Source organism: Alternaria burnsii, assembly GCF_013036055.1.
Source record: "Alternaria burnsii strain CBS107.38 chromosome Unknown 701, whole genome shotgun sequence".
Lineage (NCBI taxonomy): Eukaryota > Fungi > Ascomycota > Dothideomycetes > Pleosporales > Pleosporaceae > Alternaria > Alternaria burnsii.
Genome location: NW_024066124.1, coordinates 503,375 through 521,704, shown reverse-complemented (window position 1 = coordinate 521,704; position 18,330 = coordinate 503,375). Strand labels below are relative to the sequence as shown.

The following is an 18,330-nucleotide window of genomic DNA, read 5'->3' as shown; positions in this document are numbered from 1 at the left end:
TATTACTAAAGTAAGTATAAGTACTATTATAATTATAATTATAATTATAATTACTACTAAGTAGCTATAAATACTTATAGCTTAGTAGTATTTCTATTATTTAAAGTAACTATATTAGTTATACGTCTATTAAATTTCTTTATAGTTATCCCTTAAGCTATTTAAGTTACTAAATTAATTATCTACTACTTTATTAGTATCTACTATATATTTATAACTATTTCTTATTATACTTATTCTAAAACTTAAATAATAGTATAAATAAAGTCTAGCTAGCTACTAAATAAACTATTAAAGATATTCTAGAAGTATTTATTTTACTTATTAATTTTTAAGCTGTAAGCTATAACTATATTATATAATTACTTTACTCTTATATTCTAATTATAAGTAAAGCTTTTATTTTCTTAACTTATATTTATCTTAGCTTATATAAAAAGAGTACTAATAAAAAGAACTTTAAAGATAAATAGTTTTTTACTTAACTTACTTCTAAGCTCTTTTAAGCTTAACTTAAATAAGCTAACTAACTATATAATAGTTTATACTTAGTACTTAAAACTACTTCTAAAGTAGTCTATACTAAGCTTAATATAATTTTTACTATATTAATAAGTAGCTATTAGCGTATTATTTATAATTATTATTATTATTATTATTATTATTAAGCTAACTATAGAGCTCTCTATAACTAGTTACTCTATATTTATAATATAGTTTTATATAAGAACTTACTATATATTAAAAATAAAATATTAGAATATAGAAGTTGGAAAAAACAAGAATATTTAAGTCTATATTTAAATACTTTTTAGAATTTAAATTCTATAGTTTAAAACTTTAGTTACTTACTATTAACTATAGTTATCTCTAATAAAACTATACTTTTATTTTAATATTAAGCTTTATAGTAACTTTCTAAAACTTTATAGTAGCTCTTTAAAACTATATAAAACTTATAGTATTAGCTTTAGTTATAATTAATAAGTTTCTAAATAAGTATATATATAGCTATATATAGTAAAGCTAAGTAAGTATTTAGAAGTATACTTCTACTATAATATAATATAGTATAACTTAATAGCGTTATACCTGTGTCTTATTACTAGTATGTTAATTAAATTAATAATTTTCTTTTAAGATAATATATAGTTTTTTTAGATATATATATAAGTTTATATATAGCTTATTATCTAAGAATAATACTATTAGTACTTAATTCCTCCTATTTTTTTTAAACTTATCTAGTAGATTAGATTTATTCTAGCTCTTAGATATTAAGTATATCTTAATAAAACTTTCCTTCTAAAGTTTCTAAATTTGAACTTTAATTTAGTTTCTAAGATATATTCTAAATATTCTATCTTAAAGAATATATAGTAGTAATATATCTATTATAGAATACTATTATACTTCTAGTAGTAGTAGTAGAGAAGCTATCTAGCGCTAGTATTATAAAACCTTTAACGCGTAATTATATTATATATATAAAACACCTAGATATAGAAGGTTCTATAGTTTCCTTAGCAGTAATAAACTAACAATAACGTAAGGTTTATTCTACATATATGTATAGGATCTCAACTTTGCAATTCATATTTTTATATATAACTAATGTACTTTCTGACTTAGAACGCCCACTGCTTAAGCCACTTCTCTACAACACGTCTATCTATAGCCTTTCCTTCGCGTAGAGTAGAGCTGGCAGCCTCGGCTCTGCGTGTTTGCAGCGTTGGCAATCCTATACCCTTCATCCCAAGACTTTCGTAGAAGTCCAGCAGTTTGAGCCCCGGTACACGTTCTGCGTTCTCCTTTGTTTGCGGTATGCGTGCCAGCTCGTCAACCCAGTCGCTGTACTCGACGATGTCCATGCTCACGTTGTTTTCTTTCCTGAAGTAGTCTCGGATGACTGGGTACAACTCATTCCATGTTGTTGTATGCGGATTTGCAAGATGGTAGACTTGCGTGGACTCGGACTCGGAGTACGTCGCATTGGCTATGTCAATGACCGTCCCTGCCGCAATGTCCATGGGTACCCAATCGACACGGTTCATGTTGCCCAAGGTACGCGGCAACTTCTTCATCACCTTGCTTGTGTGCACGATAGTCGGCAGCCACTCGTGTCGGTTCCACGCGGCGCCACCTGCTTGCGTGCTTGGCCCGGCAAGTTGTCCAGCGCGCACAATGGCAGTTTTGATACCCAGACGATGAGATGCAGTGGCCAGTATCTCTGCTGCGACATGTTTCGACTCGCCATATCCTTGTGGTAGAGTGATTGTGCTGTCGAACAACGTTGTATTGGATTCGGGAACACCAGAGTCATCTTGTGCGACGCTACCCCAGCTGCCGACGCTCGCTATCGATGAGATGAAGACGATAGGTGTTTTGTACTGTGATTCAAGCGCAAAGTTGATGGCACGAGCAGTGCCGGCTATGTGTGTGTTTTCGTACGACTCGAGTGAGAGGTTGAAGTCGACTGACCAAGCAGAGTGGATAAACGCAGTGGCGGTCGAAAGGAGACGCTGGTACGTGGCGTCTTTAAGGCCAAACTGATCAACACCAAAGTCTGTCTTGTAAAACACAGCCTTATTGAAGTCAGCCATCGGGTGGTTATACTTGGTGAACGACTCTTTTTGTCGTGTCTCGGCGTTGTCCGAACGGTTCAGGCAGTAAACCTTCTCAACATCTGGGTTTCGAAGCAGCTGCTCTAGAATGTGACTTCCAAGACTTCCTGTAGATCCTGTAAGGATGACAGTCTGTCTGGTAGGACGTGTCAGTAGACCATTCATATTCTTCGGTCGCACCATGGTCCTGGTGTACTTCATCACCATAGCACTGAGCTTCTCCTCTCGTGTCGGTGGCGGGGCATGCTGCACATTAGACTTGCTCGCGCTGTGCGACAGCGCCGCCGCTAACTGCTTGACGGTAGGGTTGCTGTAGATTGTCGAAGCAGTTACGCCAGCGCCACGAACAGCCTTGTTGAGCGCATTAGTGAGAGCAAGCACATCAAGCGAATCAACGCCAAGACTGAAAACATCGATGTCATCGGGCGTGTCATTCTGGAAGGAGGGAAGAGCACGTGAGAACACCGCGTGGATCTTACTCTCTAGTGCGACATCGCTATCAGCCTCCTGATTGGGGTCGCTGGAATACCCTTCATCAGCGTAAAGAGCTTCAATCTCATCCTTGAACGCTGCAACAGTCTGAAGTCGAATGATAGAACCCTTTGCAGCTCGGATGAACGACTTCTCATCTTTCGCAACGGCGATCTTAGTCTGATAGATACGTGCATGAGCAGGTGCTTCGCGGTTTGCTTGCTCGACCATCGGCCAAATTTGATCGATCAATGCGGAAGGATCTTGTGCGTGGGCCTGTGACCATTCTGGTTCTATGAGAAGACCAGCTTGGAATTTACCCTGGCCGACGACGAGGGCACCCTTGACCCAAGGATGTGATTCGAGCAGCTTCTCCGTCAGCACAGGGTTGAACTTCTCGCCGTTGCTCAGCACGATGATGTCATCTCGTCGCCCAGTGTACTTCCACAGATAAGGTTTTGACGGATGGCGTCTGAACAGATCTTTGGTACGCCATTCTTTTATCGTGGGGAATGTATGGAAGATCGCCTGGTACTTTGTGTCTTTCGGTTTGATGATCAGCTCGAACAGGTCGTTCTCCGCGGGCTCCATAGACACACCAGCGGCGGAGCTCCAATGAAAGTAGCTCCACTCTTCTGGTACGGATGGGACGATTGTAGGTATCAGTAAAGCTTCTGTGCTACCGATGACAGTCATCAAGTTTGTCACCCGACAAATTTTGTTGCCACTTTCTGAAGCGAGAGGCGCACCACCAAAGAAGACGGTCTCCAACGTTCCCAGTGCTTCAATGCCTTGAGGCGTTGCTGAGATGTCCTCCAGGACAGATGGAGGAAAAATACCGGATGTAGGCTTCACGGCTTCGATCACATCCATGACCAAGCCCGCACTCAACATCTTTTCTGATGGCAGTCGGACTAACGTGCCCCGGTTCATAAGGGAACGCAGACCGACGATGATACCCATTGCATGGAAGAAGGGCACAGCGGCAAGCATTGGTCGTGTGTCTGCTAGGAATGGCTTGCTCACTTGTTCGACACCGTCTTCCGGCCCGAGCTGGGCTTGCTCGTACGCAGAGTTGAGGCCACCAATGGTCAAGTGGATTGGTTTGGGAAGACCTGTATTTCTCGTCAGTAAGAAGGGTCTGTGTTGATGTTGGCAGTATCTCGTGGTAATTCTATGCATACCTGTTGAACCTGAAGTGTGTAAGATCAAGCTGGGAGCCGTCACATCACAACTATGTCTTCCCTTGTAGTGCTCGGCAAGAAGACTTGAAACAAGCAGCTCTGCCGTAGCGGGCGCTTGATAGACTTGTAGACTAGGTACTGCATCTTTAATGACCTCGACCTGCGGTATGGTCTCTATTGTGCTCAAGAAGATTGTACATGCTGTCTTCTCCACGAGTGATTTTTGTCCCTCGAGTGAATTGCGCGGTGATGTGAATAATGGTACATAGCCTGTCTTCAGGGCTGCAGCTAGCACCACGAGGTATCTCAGGTCGTTCGCACTATTCCGGTCAGTCAGCATGTAACGCCAGAACATCATGATCTGGAAATATTGGCAACTTACCCCATATACCCGATAGTTTGACCTGCTTGTTTCGCAGTACCACATGTCTTCTCAATCCAACGAGACATGCTATTTACAGCGCGGGCAAAATCCGCATACGTAAAATGATGCCATCCTTCCTCGAGACTGGTAGTTGAGCGTGGGACAATAGCCCAAGTCGAAGTAGAGGTGGACTCGGCTGCAGCGTCGATGTAATCAGGTATAGCTGTTGCTTGTTGCTTTTGCTTTTGTATAGCTACCATGTTGAGCAGAGCGCCTTACGGACTGCAGGTTGGTAAAGTGTGTGGATACGAAAATTGCTTTTGGAAGTGGGCTTGAGGAATGCTGATAAGTACAAGATGCTGTGAAGTGCTCGGGTAGGCGTCGATTGGTTATTGAATTTCTCAAGGTCCTTTTGTGACTCCAGTGACTGGTTGTAAGAGCAGAAGGCTAAGTAATGACCTGATTGTGATATCGTTCACTGGAGGGAAACGGCCTTCATATATCACGGTCGGAGGTAACGCGTCAAATCGAACGGGTACGCCAGCGCAGACCTCAACCCTACAGGATGCCGTCATGTTTCATCGGAAGAGCGTACCATCGCCATGCCGATTCTTCTCCGAAGAACTTCGGTGGAGCATGAGGCATAAAAGTTGCGCAATGTGCTACAGTGGGCCAACTCGTACGAATCAACAGAACCAGCACAGCTGCTTCATGTAGGTAGAACAATGTCAATTTGATTCTGATGTTTGTAATAGCTTCGCTGTCGGCGTAACTTAGAGCGCGTCATTACGCTGGATTAACGTCAGTTCTAGTGTTCAAAGTTGTGGTGTATGGATGACGCAGCCAAGCACATCCCTGTGCACATCACCTCGGCCGAGCGACATTTCTGGTTCTGGAAGCTGACCATTTTATATCCGAGAATCGCAGCACCCACTAAAAGCAAGCGACCGGTACACAAGCCTTGACAGGCGCGGCCCGCTCGGCGCCACGAAGCTTGGTTCGGATCTTGAAAGGAACGAGGCTGGTTCTGCTTTGTTGTCCTTCAGCATAGCGGTGTGCTCCCAACGCCTAAAGTGTCCTACTCGACCATTTGAGTGAATTCGCGATTACGCTCGCCACAATTTACAAGGTGATTACTGGTATGAAGTAGGAAGGGTCAGGTGTATTACGACGCAGGATCAAAGTACACGGGTATCAAATATCGCCTTAAACACAGGACTCTCTATCACATTACGCGGCTGAGGGTGCAACCCTTGGCGTTTCCTTCTCCTTCTCTTTTGATCTCTGAGAACCTTTTCTCCGTCTCCGCTCCGGCTTGTAAACATCGTTGAAGTTTATATTAACAGCCAGCATCTTCAGTTCACCGTCAGGCGAGTGTACTAGATCACCCAACAAGATGCTGATTCTGGCTCGGAAGTCTTCCGTCAACTGACTTAGACGCTTTTGTAATGCCGGTAAGACATCGTCCTCGGCCGAGCCTGTCATTCCAATCTTGAGCAGAGGTGGCGGGAAAGGCGATTCGTCTTGGCGAGATGCTGCGCGCGAATGCGATCGAGAAAAAGGGTCTGCAGACGAGTTGTCCTTCTCAGACAGACCCCAGCGACCTGCTGCTGTGCGGGTCTCGATCTTGGCCGCATGCTCCTGTCGGCGGGTGAATTCAGCCACAGAGAAGGAGTACAAGCCGTCTACTGCATCTTTATATGCCAACATAGTCTTTAATAGCTCGTGCAGCTGACCTGTAAAGTCGATGCTTGAGCTTCCAAGAAGACCTTTCCGCGTGATGTTATTTAGATAGATAGCGTGAGCTTCGATCATGTCGTCCAATGTGCTTTCCGGCTTGTTCAGCGCTCCCTGTAAATCGATCCAGGATGATTCAATGACCTCAAAGAGAATGTAGTGCTGCAACTGATTGACGAAATGAACCATCTCAGCCATTGCACAGCGCGCTTTCTTCCAATCTGATCCGACTTTATCAGCTACAGTACCGAGAACGCCGCGAGCACCAGTCATGCACCGACGCCATGTTGAACCAAGAGCAAACTCGACACGCTTAACACGCCAGAGAAAGTTGAAGACTTTGAGATATTGCTTGGAGCCAAAGGGTGTGACGATGACATCAACGGGTGCATCGATCTTATATTCAAGGGTGAAGACATCCCACCCAATCTCCCCGTGCGACAGCTCCAGCATGCGTGAGTCGAGGCGACGTAGTACGTCGGAAGTGTCAAATTGGGCGTTCGAGTTCCTAACAGCGTGCTCGAGCTGGGCAGTGAGGGTGTGCCGATATTGTGTGTTGGCTGGCCGGTCAAGGTTGGACGACAGCGACTCCATCAGGACAGCGATGAAGTCACCAGCGCCCAGTAGCATATACTGCTTCAGAGCCTGGAGATGATCAAAAAGCTTGAACTTGTTCGCCATCAGATCGATTAGGCGGGCCATGGTGGTCTTGTAGGCATCGCCAATGGAGCGTTCGAGATTGGCTGTATCGCCATACTGTAGTTCCTTTGAGGCTTCCTTGGAGTATTTGTCAACCCATGCTGCATCTCCGCAACCATAGCGAATGAAGTTGAGAGTCTTGCCGATTAAGAAGACCTTCTTGGCGAAGTCGTTGGTTACGATTGTAGGGACCATCTTGTCGTTCAGTCTGTACTTGTCTTCCCAGACGCTCGTAGCACCTCCTTTCCCCTCGTTCCCATTGGCCTCGAGGATATCATCCTCGCTCTGTTCAGAGACGAAGAACTCACCAAAGGGATCAGCAAGCTCGCCGTCGTAGACCCATTGGCGGAGCATATCATAGAAGGGTCGAGTGACGTCCGAGAGCAGGCGCTCGGCGAAGCTCATAACATACGGATCGCCGTGGTTGAGAGAGAAGGAATGAATGAGGGCTATTAGCTCGCCGCCCTTCTTGCTCTTGGATTCTTCCACCATCAAGCTCATCAGTCGCAAGCCCATGGTCGGTTCTCTTATCCAGATGACACATCGCTTGAGAGTGACACCGGCCTTGCTGATACCCTGTTGCGTTGGTGCGTCGCTCATTTGTGCCAGCGCTCTCTTGATTTGTCCCTCCAAGGTTGCAACAAGCCCCAAGTATGCTCTCAGCTCCTTGGCCAGAGCCGCGCGGAAGCTTTGCTCAATAAGACCTCCATCGTTTGCCTCGACGAACTCGGCTAGGTTTTTGTATAGTATGGCAGGCTCAGCAAGGGTATGCAACAGGCTGACAAGGGGCACCGGGAGGGTCGGAGGGAGCTTGAGCGCTGTCGATAGAGGGAAGGTGAGGTTTGTGGACGAGTAGCCTTGGAGCGTGAAGGGTAGCTCTCTCAACAGGATGGGTTCTGAGGGCCCCGTCTCTGCCTTTTCTACGTGGCCTCCATTCGCCTGTTGCTGGTCCTTGGCGGTGTCGGGGCGCCTCTCTCTTCGCTTCTCTGGCTTGTCGGCCATTGGCGATGGGCGAGTGGACGTAGAGGCTTTGGGCGAGCCGGCATTGACGGGCAGTTGGGTCAGGCCGGGCTTTGCAAAGGCATCTTGGAAGGCATGTGACGAGGCAGCGACGCTCTGGCGTTTGGAAGGCGTCGTGGGTTCGCGGGAGAAGCCACGCGGGTCTTGGACTGGGCGGGGGTCTTGGGAGGCTTCGGCGTTGGGGGACAGGTTGTAGAGAAAGTACAGCATGCGCCATTTCTGGTCCAAGACGGTCTGTGTCTCCAGGCGTGCGAGGAGGTTGTGTAGACGGGCGCTCTTGCGCTGGTCGTTGAGAGGACCCGAGACTGTCGCGCATTAGCTGACAATGGTGCGCACCTCAACATGCTCACATACCCTTGCGGTCAATCAGGCTTGCAATGTGCTGCACATCAGGCACGAGTGAAGCATCTCCCGCCTCCGTCAGCGCGTCAATGGCAAAGTCGTAAGCGTCCTCGAAGCGCTGGTTTGCCGCTTCTTCGTCGTCATTGGCATCTTCTGGCACGATGCGGACCAGCAGCTCGTTCAGCGCGTGTTCGACGCGCTCGCGGTGGAGTGTTGCCATGTTGGCGCGTTGTTTATTCACGAGTCCATTGGTGTTGACATCGGCGGGGTTGACGCACGTGCGCGTCGGCCAACATGTAGCCCACGCGTCATTCCTCCTCCGATACAGCACACCACATCACCATCGTCACTTCATTTAGAAACTAGATTTGCTGCTGAACATGCACAGGACGCATAACTCTTCGAACGTATCGAAAGCACGGTATCGATACATGCAATATGGAAAGGCTCCGCCTATTGTGCAGAGTCACTTTCTGGCATCATCAGTCACAACCGAACTGCCCGGTTTTAATCCGAAGGGATTGATAGCATCGAGTAGATTGAAGCCACTCCTATGCTTCCTGAGAACTGTTTTTTACTTTCTGTCACTGCGTTATATTCGTAGTATCTTAGTGTCTCCTCCAATCATGGGAAAGCTCGGCCTCCAGTATGCATCTTTGAACACATATCAACACCTCTCTAAGCGTCCTTCAGCATACTAGCAACACCAGCCCAGGTTTCCAGAACAGTCGGCCTGATCTGGTTTGCCGGCAGCGAGAAGCCGTAGGTACCCTTATCCCTCAGCTCATAGGTGTACGAGTAGGTAGCATTACCCTGCACATCAGTATAATCAGTCGAAGAGCCCGTGGTAGCATACAACGTCGAGCAGCTGGGACCAATGGTGTACGCAGTGCCGGAGACAGCGCGGATAGCCGACTGAGCACGGGTTGCAATGGAACGGTGCTGTGCGTCATTCTCTGCGCGTAAGCTGCAGTCGTAGCCGTAAGGCCACAGGATGTATTGACCGTAGGAGCTGGAGCTGAGGTTAGCGACCTGCGTCGGAGTTTCTGAAGATTAAGATAGTGAGGACTTACTGCACATCGAGGTAAAGGCGAATACCACGCGATGCCTTGAGCGAATCAATCTGCGCTTTGAGGCCCCGGTTCTCGGGCGCGTCACCAGCCGCTACACCCTTGTATGTCTCCGAGCAAGGGTTCGTGGAAGCTCCGCCTGCTACTTCCCACTTGTATGGCCAGTTGCCTGCAAAGGATGTCAGAGGCTTCAGTCAAGATTTGTCGCAAGACTTACGGTTGATATCACGACCAACACATGTGTTACCACTGACGGTCTGTCTGTTCTTGCGCCAAAGACGATCGGTCGTCTGAGAATAGACAAAACCGTCCGGGTTCACAATGGGCGTGATGTAGAAGTCAAACTTATCGACAAGCGACTTGATGCTCGCATCAGAGCCGTATTTCGTAAGCAGTTGCCATGCAAAGTACCTGAGAGTCTAGAGTCAGCATATAGATCTTGCACTGGTTGTACGAACAGATTACATACTCGGTAGTCATGGAGGTGATCCACTCCCTTGCGTGGACATTGCCGTGAATGACGACAGCAGGCTTTGAGCCCTTTCCACCGCTACCCCAGATGTGGATACCAGTCAAGGCTCGTCCTTGGACAGAGGTGCCGACAGTGTAGATCTCGGACTGTCCAGTGTACCCGGCTTGCAGATCCCGAAGGAACTGAAGGTGGTCGGCGTATGGGTGATAGGCTGTGAACCAAGTCTCACTGGGTACTGCGGATGGTCAATCGATGTCATCACAGCTGCTTGGTCGTTACTAACCAGCGTAAACACTCATCTCGCCTTCCTCTGCAAGAGCTGCGCCAACGTCCTCATTCAGCACTTTGCTCTCAGCGACCAACGCAGTCAGGGCGTCGACATTCTCGGGCGAAACAACAACGTCTAATTCGGCGGACGTGCCAGGGTTCAGGACATGCGCAGCCAAGTTCTCGATTTCTCCCTTGACAGCATCGGTGCTAGACACACGTAGGACCTTGAAGCCACTGTAATCGACCTTCTTGCCTGCCCTGGGAACGACAGTACCAAGTGCCGTAGAAGAAAGAAGAAGTGCTGAAGTAAGGATGGTTGTCTTCATGATGGATGGTGGATGTGATGACTCCTAGGCAGTGCAGGATGGCATAGGGAAAGCACTTCCTTTTAAGCAATGTAGTAGCCATACCGGTCCATAACCGACCTTCCCATCCAGTACCTAGCACCACCGATACCTTCGTTCTTGTCGTCCTCGAGTATTGCATCAATTAGGCAGGTAGTCGCCCCATGCTCCCGGTCGATCTGCTGCAAGCACGGGAGATGTACGCTCGAAAGAGCCCAACGTAGATGATGCAAGCGCGGGAGATTAGTATGCGAACGCTCTCGGAGGTCTACTTGAGAATCTGGACGGCGGATTAATATATTGAGCTACTTGGCATATTTTCTTGACGTCGTGGGCACGCAAGCGTGATTGGTGCGGGCGGTTTTAGTCTGTCGCATTAGGCAGGTGCACGTTTCGGAGACTATGCTGGCTTGTCTTGGCTACTAGATAGGCCAAATATGGGGCTTGGATAGTGCCAGGTACGTGATCTCGTGGTGTTTGTTAGTAATTTGACGTGCTCCAGTATGGTGAGTATCTGGTCCGAAGCGAACGTCTGGAATCGGAAGGAGGATGCATATTGAGCAGCCACAGTATGGTCTGCAAGCGCCTCGACAACGACTTGTTTGAATATACGAGATGCAAGTGATACTATGGCGTTCTCTTAGGAACGTGGAACGCCCAACTCCCTCAACACGTTCGCATAGCCGACCCTAGACCATTTATCCACATGTTCTTTGCCGGTTACCCATACACTTCCCAGCATTCCTCCAGCATTCGCACTTGCTCCTTCTGTGGTACCTGCCCGACGTGGAACAACCACGAGACGATCAGCCCACATGACGACGTTGTGTGGAGGAGTATCATCTTCTTCAGTTCCCATAGATGACTGACACTGTGAGAGAAGCTTTTTGTACGCATCAACAACGGTTGAGGCTGAAGTGTCCTTGAACCCATGCTTGAACTCATGAACGAAGAACTGATAAGGTACCTTCTTCGACGAATCGTGAAGAGAGGAGATGATATAGTCGAAAGCATGTGGTGGCCCCTTCAAGCCCTGGAGATGCTTGTGCACCCTACTGCATCCACCTCTCTCCCCACAGTTGAAGATGACGTACATGTTTGGAAGCTTTCGCAAAACTTCAAGCATGACTGTAAAATCGTCTGCGTCAAGAGCCTCGTGTTGACGCTTGTACGAGTCCAAGGTCGTCATCAGTAACTGCGGCTTATCCACACAGAATAGGTTCAGTGCTAAGTCGTGCGTTCCGTTGATCTGCTTGATCATGATTCGCTCGTCCGGGCAAAACATGTCGCTTCCTGGGCCCAATTTTCGCGATTGATTGAAGGCATGGTTGGTAGCTCCCACTGTGTGAGGTTTTGTAGCTAGTGCTGGGCAGATGCGAAACTCCATCTTGACATGGCATGAGTACGGGTTTAGCTTCTCCGAAGACACTGGACTAGCTTACAGGGTACCCTTCATCTTCCACTTCGATCGACTCATAGGGCCCGTATAAGATGACATGTTCTGATGCAAGTTTGTCGAACGTTTTGATCAGGGCAGCCTCCGTTACGTCGTCCATATTGCAGGCCTGGTGAGATTGCGACGCAGAAGATGCATGTGTCGGTGAGTCTGCTACGAGGCTACCAGGCCTGTGCTCAAAGCTACGGAGTTAGTGGCGTATAACCGAAACAGAGCAGAACACCACAAGGAAACGATTGGAAGGTCATGAAGGTTATGTAGCATTTGCAGCTAAACAATCCAAAGAGAGACATGCAGCACACAAGCGCCCCGAAACCGAGGGACTAGTAACAAGATGTCGCCAGCCAGAAATGAAAATGCCATCGTCGATTATAAAAGATATATGCCCCTTTCCAAGATGCAGTCTCCCAGGCACAGAGATGAAGCAGTGTATTGGATGTGGGCGCAGTGCCGGGGTATCGTGGTATCGTAGTGAATGAGGTAGAACTATGCCGTCTCAGGCTTGGCAGAAAGTGGCCGCTCTACCAGGACATAGTCAGCACTGGTAGTCGATGTAGGAGTCGGTGTCTCTGGTAGCGCACCTGGCATGTTTTGGGTCTTTTGGGCAAGGGGGCTGGCGGCCCCTTGTAACCGAGCGTTGTCTTGTTCGCGGTGCGTGTCCCGCTTCGCTGGTGGAGAGTTGCTCTTTGCCTGGTTCAGGCGCTCTTCGGCGGCCTTGAGCCTTGCCTCGAGGGCTTCAAGCTCCTTGGTCTGGGTTGTGACTGCCTGCTTCCTGCGCGCCTGTCAGCCGGCTCCAAGTAGCGGTGAAGTTGGCAGAAGCGTACTTCTCAAGGACAGTCTTGTCCAGGTTCTCGAGGCCGCCGTCCAAGTTGAAGAGGCTGTCGAGCTCTGACATGAAGTTGCGCGCTACCGTGCTACAGGGCGTGGTCAGTCTCAGACAGGCGGGAGCTATGCTAGCGCCGGGAGAGCTCACGATTGAGGGCGGTTGTTTGGCTTCCAGCCTTGGTCTGGATCCTCCATGGTGACGGACTGTGCAGGGTAGGAAGAAGTCATGATGGAGGGATGGGGGTGGACGGGAACAGGTTATGCAGGATGCAGGCGGCGTGGAGAGGCTCGGGGATGAGTGGATATATTTATGGGCTGGAACAAGATGGGACAAGAGTCGGCAGGTGGCTCAGCGGATCAAAGATGTTTCATTTAACTCAGCCAGACCTGGAATGGGAGGGAGGCAGCATAATATGGCTGCCCTGGATTGGAGATGGAAGGACGATTGCAATGTCAGGAAAAGGGGATGCCTATGCCCCCAAACTAATTTGGGCGTAGATCGCATGTGGAGCTTAGAGGGAGGAGAGTTTGGATGCGCCGCAGCTCCCGAGAGCCCGACGAAGAATGGCCGACGAGATACGGGTGCACACCGACGACGAGAAGTCACAATTGCATGTACAGATGCGGGTTCGAGCTATAACGAAGCTTGCCGAAAGTATCGCAGTACGCGTGATAAAGGTCCCGCCGTCTGCTCGAGTCTGGCCCCGCGCTCGCGTGAAGGCGACGTGACGCCGGGCGCCGCTGATTGGCCCAGGTCAGGGGCAGCCCGATGTAGGCGTCAGGTTCAGGCGGCTGGGCTACGAAACCACCGACGACAATTTGCGACATTGCGACAATCTCCCCCATCCACACCAAGCGCCCGTCCATCTCGCACAATTTCCCCGCCCGACGCGCCCATCTCCTCGAGTCGCATGCGATGCCCGTCGGCCTGGCCCAGTAGACTGTCTCCCCCGACACAGCAGCCGTGGCTCCCCTTCCGCCCCGAGCCCATCGCCCTCGCGCTGCAGACGCCTGGGGGATGAATCCTAGCCTCTCCGCCTACACCAACCTCGAGTCGCTGCTGCTGTTCCAGTGCCTCCATGCCTACGGCGTAGGGCCCGCCGTCTTCGGCAGGATATCCGACCTGCTGAAGAAACACCCGGACATCACCGACCACAAGTACTTCCAGCCCGGCCGCCTCAGTCCCGATGCACTGCGCAACTTCTACCTGGAGCGTCTGAAGAGAGAGATCGAGTACGAGCAGGGCGCCGACAGCGATGGCCACCAGAATGGGGAAGTCGCCAGCTCGGGCAAGAGAAAGAGGCATAGCCCAAGCCTGCCCACTGTCCAGGAGTCGCTGCAACACCAACACCTGATACCGAAGCTCGTCACGAAGCTATACGCGTCGTACCGCTACGAGATCACGGAGCAGATCCGACTAGAGGAGGAGCGCTACGAGAGGCTGCAGCGCGAGATCAATGGCATCGAGCGTGGGGAGTGGGACGACCAGCTGAGAGAGAGGGAGCGGGAGCGGGAGCGGTCGAGTGGTCGCACACCATCGCCGCGAAGCCCTCAGCTGCCTACGGAGTCACCACAGTCTGCGCCGAAAGCTTTGCAGCCCACTGCCAGCCCGACGCCTGTTCAGAATGGCTCGCGAGGTGGACCCTCCATCGCGCCTTCCCCAGATTCTACCCAACAACAACAACCGGGATCCGCGCCACCACTTCACAACGGACAGCCCTCACCATCTCCTCGCAAGAAGCACCCTTCCTCTGATGGACGGCGTACACCTTCCACTCCGCAACCAAGTTCCAACCAGCCGCTAGCACCACCACAGCGATTCCAGCAAACATCACAGCCTCATCCGAATCATAACGGCATGCCCCATCCAAATGGCCCTCCGTTCCCTCAAAATATACAACCTCAGCCAGCGAGCCACCCGCAGCAGCCGCCGTCGCCAGGTCCCCAATTGCAGCCCCAGCCAGTCCAGAACTATGCGCCGAATGGAATACCTCAGTATGGCCGCCCAGGGTCGCAGTTGCCATATCCTGGACAACCCCAGCAATACCCCCTACAGCAATCCTCAGGGTCTCACTCTCCTGGATTCCATCCTGGACAGCAGCAGCAGCAGCAGAAATCTCATCAACCTCCTCCCGGACACCAGCCATACCCCCCGTTGCAACCTCAGATGCCTCAGCCACCACCTCAAGCAGGCTTCATGCTTCCACCGTTCCAGGTTGCACCCCAGGACCCGTCACGCGTCCACCATCAAGCCGCCGTGCCCCAGCAGCATGCTCAGGTATCTACACCCGTTGGTAACAGACAAATGTCGAGAGCAAGTGTACAGACTCCTGGTACCGGCAAATCAGGCGCACCGCAGATGCATCCTCTTGTTGTCCAGGCGAGACAGTCTGTCTCCACACCGATCAACGCACGCTCACCGCAGAGCGCTCTAGCGACTCCAGTATCTGCCAAGAGTCTCTGGAAGCGATCAAGCTTCACTGGACCGCCTAGCACTCCTGCAAGCCCACGCCCCGAGGTGTTGCCTCTCGACGATGTTCCCCCTCTTGTACGACCGAAACAAACACCACCAAAGTCAAAAACGCAGCGCAAGTCGCGAGTAAAGGGCAAAGGGAAAGAGGTAGAACAGGACCCTGCAACAGACACCGAGACACCGCAAAACTCCAAGCAGTCCCACGACCAAGAAGAAGAATCTTTGCTTGAACCAGAATCCCGTTCTGGTCGCTCACGGAGGAAAGCACCAGCGAAACGGACAAGACCTGGTAGCATTGCATCCTCTCGAGCAGGTGGCTCTGTGCGAGATCGGAGTCGAAGCCAGTCCATTCTCTCACATACAGACACAATAGCGGCGGATAATGAATCGCAAGCCGGTCATCGGATCAAGTCAGAGCGCGGAACCTCTGTGGAGCCTGTTGACGAGGAAGGTTCCTTTGAGACACCATCGCACATGTCCACGCGTCGACGAGGAGCAGCTCCTACCTCAGCATCATCTTCCACGCGCCGAAAACGAAATGCCCGCGAGGCTTCTCTCGAGGAGACTGAAGAGACGTCCTTTAGCACGCCAGGCCCGCCCAAAACTCTTGTCGCACCACGGAACTTTGCCCGCACGACGGCCCCCATGATGTATGATATTAATTCACACAAACACGCTTCAACTTTCAATACAGCTGTGCGCGCGAAAGACGCCGAAGGCTACTACGACATAATAAAACGTCCCACGGATCTCTCCTCCATAAAGAAAGCTATAGCAACAGGCTCAAAGCAAGTTGCGGCAGCCGCTGCAGCGTCCGATAATCCCACTGGTAGTCCTGGTGGCGCGACAGGAGGCGTTGTCGAGTTGCCGATTACGGCAGACAACGTGCCTCCAAAGGCAATTGTCAATGCTGCGCAGCTGGAGAAGGAATTGATGCGCATGTTTGTCAACGCAGTCATGTTCAATCCTGGAGAAGAGGGTGTGGTGAGCGATGCGAGGGATATGTTTCAGACTGTCCAAGGTCTAGTCAGTACATGGAGGGACGTAGAGAGGGACAGTGGACGCGTGGGAAATGAAGGGACGCCGTCGGTGGAGGAGGAGGATCAACCCACGGCGAGCAAGCGAAGGAAGATATAGTATGCTTTTCGAACGGCCAAGGATACGCACGACTGATCATGGCATGGGTAAGGAGTAAGCGTTGACTTTGAGTAGATTTTGATACCATTACATGCATTATCACGGCGAGTCACCGCCAATTATGGAACATCCACATCCCATCCCATCCAGTTCTGAAAGCAGAGTGATATTCAAGGTGACGCTGAAGACACTCTTACCTCTGGCCCGCTTTTGGTGGACCCTTCGCTGAACTGCTCTTGTGTTTAGGTGAGAGACGATCTCCTCGAACAGCTCTATTCAGCCTATACAGCTCCAATAAAGCCATTGTCTTTGTCTCTCCGTCCCTTTACCTTACCATCTTCTCACTCTGCTGCAACAATCAATTTGCTGTCTGCGGCAATGTCTGATGATTCTGAGGTGGATCGATCCACGACTACAACTCCATTAGCAACCCCGTCTCGTGCTTCGACCTTGCCCACCAGCAGTATTGGTCGCTCGAGCATCTCCATGGAGCCGCCTAGGATGGACAACGCCGCGGACTTCAAGTCATACCCGCATACGCCGGGTACTGTCGACTTCACTCCACCCCAGTAAAATGCCATTAAAAACTTGCATGTTATCAGACTAACGTAGTCCACTAGAATGCTCATGCAAACCCCCATCACTATCGAATGTGAGCTCGACCTCAAGACCAAGCTCACTGTGCACGAGGAGCTTCTGTGCGTTCACAGCAAGCAACTCCTAAGTCAATTCGAGAAGGCAAGGTCGGCTAGGGTGCAGTTCGCAAAGGCCGACGCGTTTCGTGAGAAAGTCGCAGCATACGTATTTCCGGAGTGTTCTCAGAAGGAGTTTGAAGACAGGCATTTGGAACAACAAGTACGTGTTGTGAGCACAACTTGGACTGTATACGACAATTCCTATGTTCAACGCGCTCAGTCATACGCGCACCTCCAACTGAACTCAGCTAACATGTATCAGGTCAAACCACTGATCAAGCAGGCATCTGAGAACTACCCGCTGGTTGGGTACTCCACCGGCGTCAAGAAACTCATTATGGACGAAGTCACCTCCCAGATGTCTGCCAAAAACGTCAAGAAGTCGGCCCCGAAGCCTTCACAGATCGCTTCGGACCTGAGCCTATCGGGTAGATTGGATCTCCTCAAGCCCCATGCCCTACAAGATGTAGCCTCTGCACTCTTTAAAAGACTCCACGACATCCAAAAGACCGAAGTCAAGAGAGCCGAGAAGGATCCTTTCAAAGCCGCCGCGCAGCACCGTCTAATACTTCCTGATGAGAAGGAGGCGACTGTGAGATACTTCATACAGTGGATTTATCGAGAAAAGTGTCTATACGAGGGTTCTGAACAGCTCTACTCTGTTCTCAAGCTTGCTACACGACTTGGTGTTGACGAACTCGCTAGTATATGTTTGAAACAATTGTACAGGGCCGCGAGCGACAGTCTCATGCATGCTGAGAATCATGGAGTCCTCATCCAGACACTTCTGGGATACGGTCCAGATGTTGCAGCCGATGGCAGTTTTGGTGTTGTCTTCAAGCACGCCGTTAAGGAAGACAATACTCCGAAGCAACTCAAGAGTCTGGTTGTTGATACTTTGGCGGCAACACTCGATCCTGAGCTATGGCAGCATGTGAAGGGGTTGATTAATCACAGCATGGCTCTACAGGTCATTGAAGCTATGGTCGAGCTACGTCAGCATGTCAAGTTGGAGACGGACGATCAAGGTGAGGGCGTCAAATCCGAGCGCGAGGATCCTATTAGTGCCTTCACGCAGCCAAACATTCCTGTTGACCACGGAAAGTTGTCCCGCCGTGGTGAGCACAATGGCAAATCGGTTTGAAGG

At 50.1% G+C, this 18,330-nt stretch overlaps 5 protein-coding genes across 5 annotated transcripts; 1 reads left to right on the top strand and 4 right to left on the bottom strand.

Annotated features, from left to right (window-relative positions):
- Positions 1–1,628: 1,628 nt before the first annotated feature.
- Positions 1,629–4,903, bottom strand: GT037_010003 (acetyl-synthetase-like protein; the record flags this gene model as incomplete). The annotated part of the gene is made up of 3 exons (XM_038935050.1): positions 1,629–4,210; positions 4,280–4,599; positions 4,662–4,903. The coding sequence occupies 3 exons, from the start codon at positions 4,901–4,903 to the stop codon at positions 1,629–1,631; spliced, it is 3,144 nt and encodes a 1,047-aa protein (XP_038782464.1).
- Positions 4,904–5,873: 970 nt separating this feature from the next.
- On the bottom strand, positions 5,874–8,661 carry GT037_010002 (spindle pole body component alp6; the record flags this gene model as incomplete). The annotated part of the gene is made up of 2 exons (XM_038935049.1): positions 5,874–8,404; positions 8,454–8,661. The coding sequence occupies 2 exons, from the start codon at positions 8,659–8,661 to the stop codon at positions 5,874–5,876; spliced, it is 2,739 nt and encodes a 912-aa protein (XP_038782463.1).
- Positions 8,662–9,119: 458 nt separating this feature from the next.
- GT037_010001 (carboxypeptidase a4) lies at positions 9,120–10,579 on the bottom strand (the record flags this gene model as incomplete). Its single annotated transcript, XM_038935048.1, has 5 exons — positions 9,120–9,453; positions 9,515–9,680; positions 9,729–9,922; positions 9,981–10,218; positions 10,267–10,579. 5 exons carry the CDS (start codon positions 10,577–10,579, stop codon positions 9,120–9,122), a joined length of 1,245 nt encoding a protein of 414 aa, XP_038782462.1.
- A 658-nt stretch (positions 10,580–11,237) lies between these two features.
- Positions 11,238–13,106, bottom strand: GT037_010000 (ap4a phosphorylase 2; the record flags this gene model as incomplete). The annotated part of the gene is made up of 5 exons (XM_038935047.1): positions 11,238–11,984; positions 12,040–12,235; positions 12,541–12,825; positions 12,878–12,967; positions 13,027–13,106. 5 exons carry the CDS (start codon positions 13,104–13,106, stop codon positions 11,238–11,240), a joined length of 1,398 nt encoding a protein of 465 aa, XP_038782461.1.
- A 790-nt stretch (positions 13,107–13,896) lies between these two features.
- On the top strand, positions 13,897–18,327 carry GT037_009999 (uncharacterized protein; the record flags this gene model as incomplete). The annotated part of the gene is made up of 4 exons (XM_038935046.1): positions 13,897–16,335; positions 16,735–17,057; positions 17,109–17,343; positions 17,446–18,327. The coding sequence occupies 4 exons, from the start codon at positions 13,897–13,899 to the stop codon at positions 18,325–18,327; spliced, it is 3,879 nt and encodes a 1,292-aa protein (XP_038782460.1).
- Between the last annotated feature and the right edge of the window lie 3 nt (positions 18,328–18,330).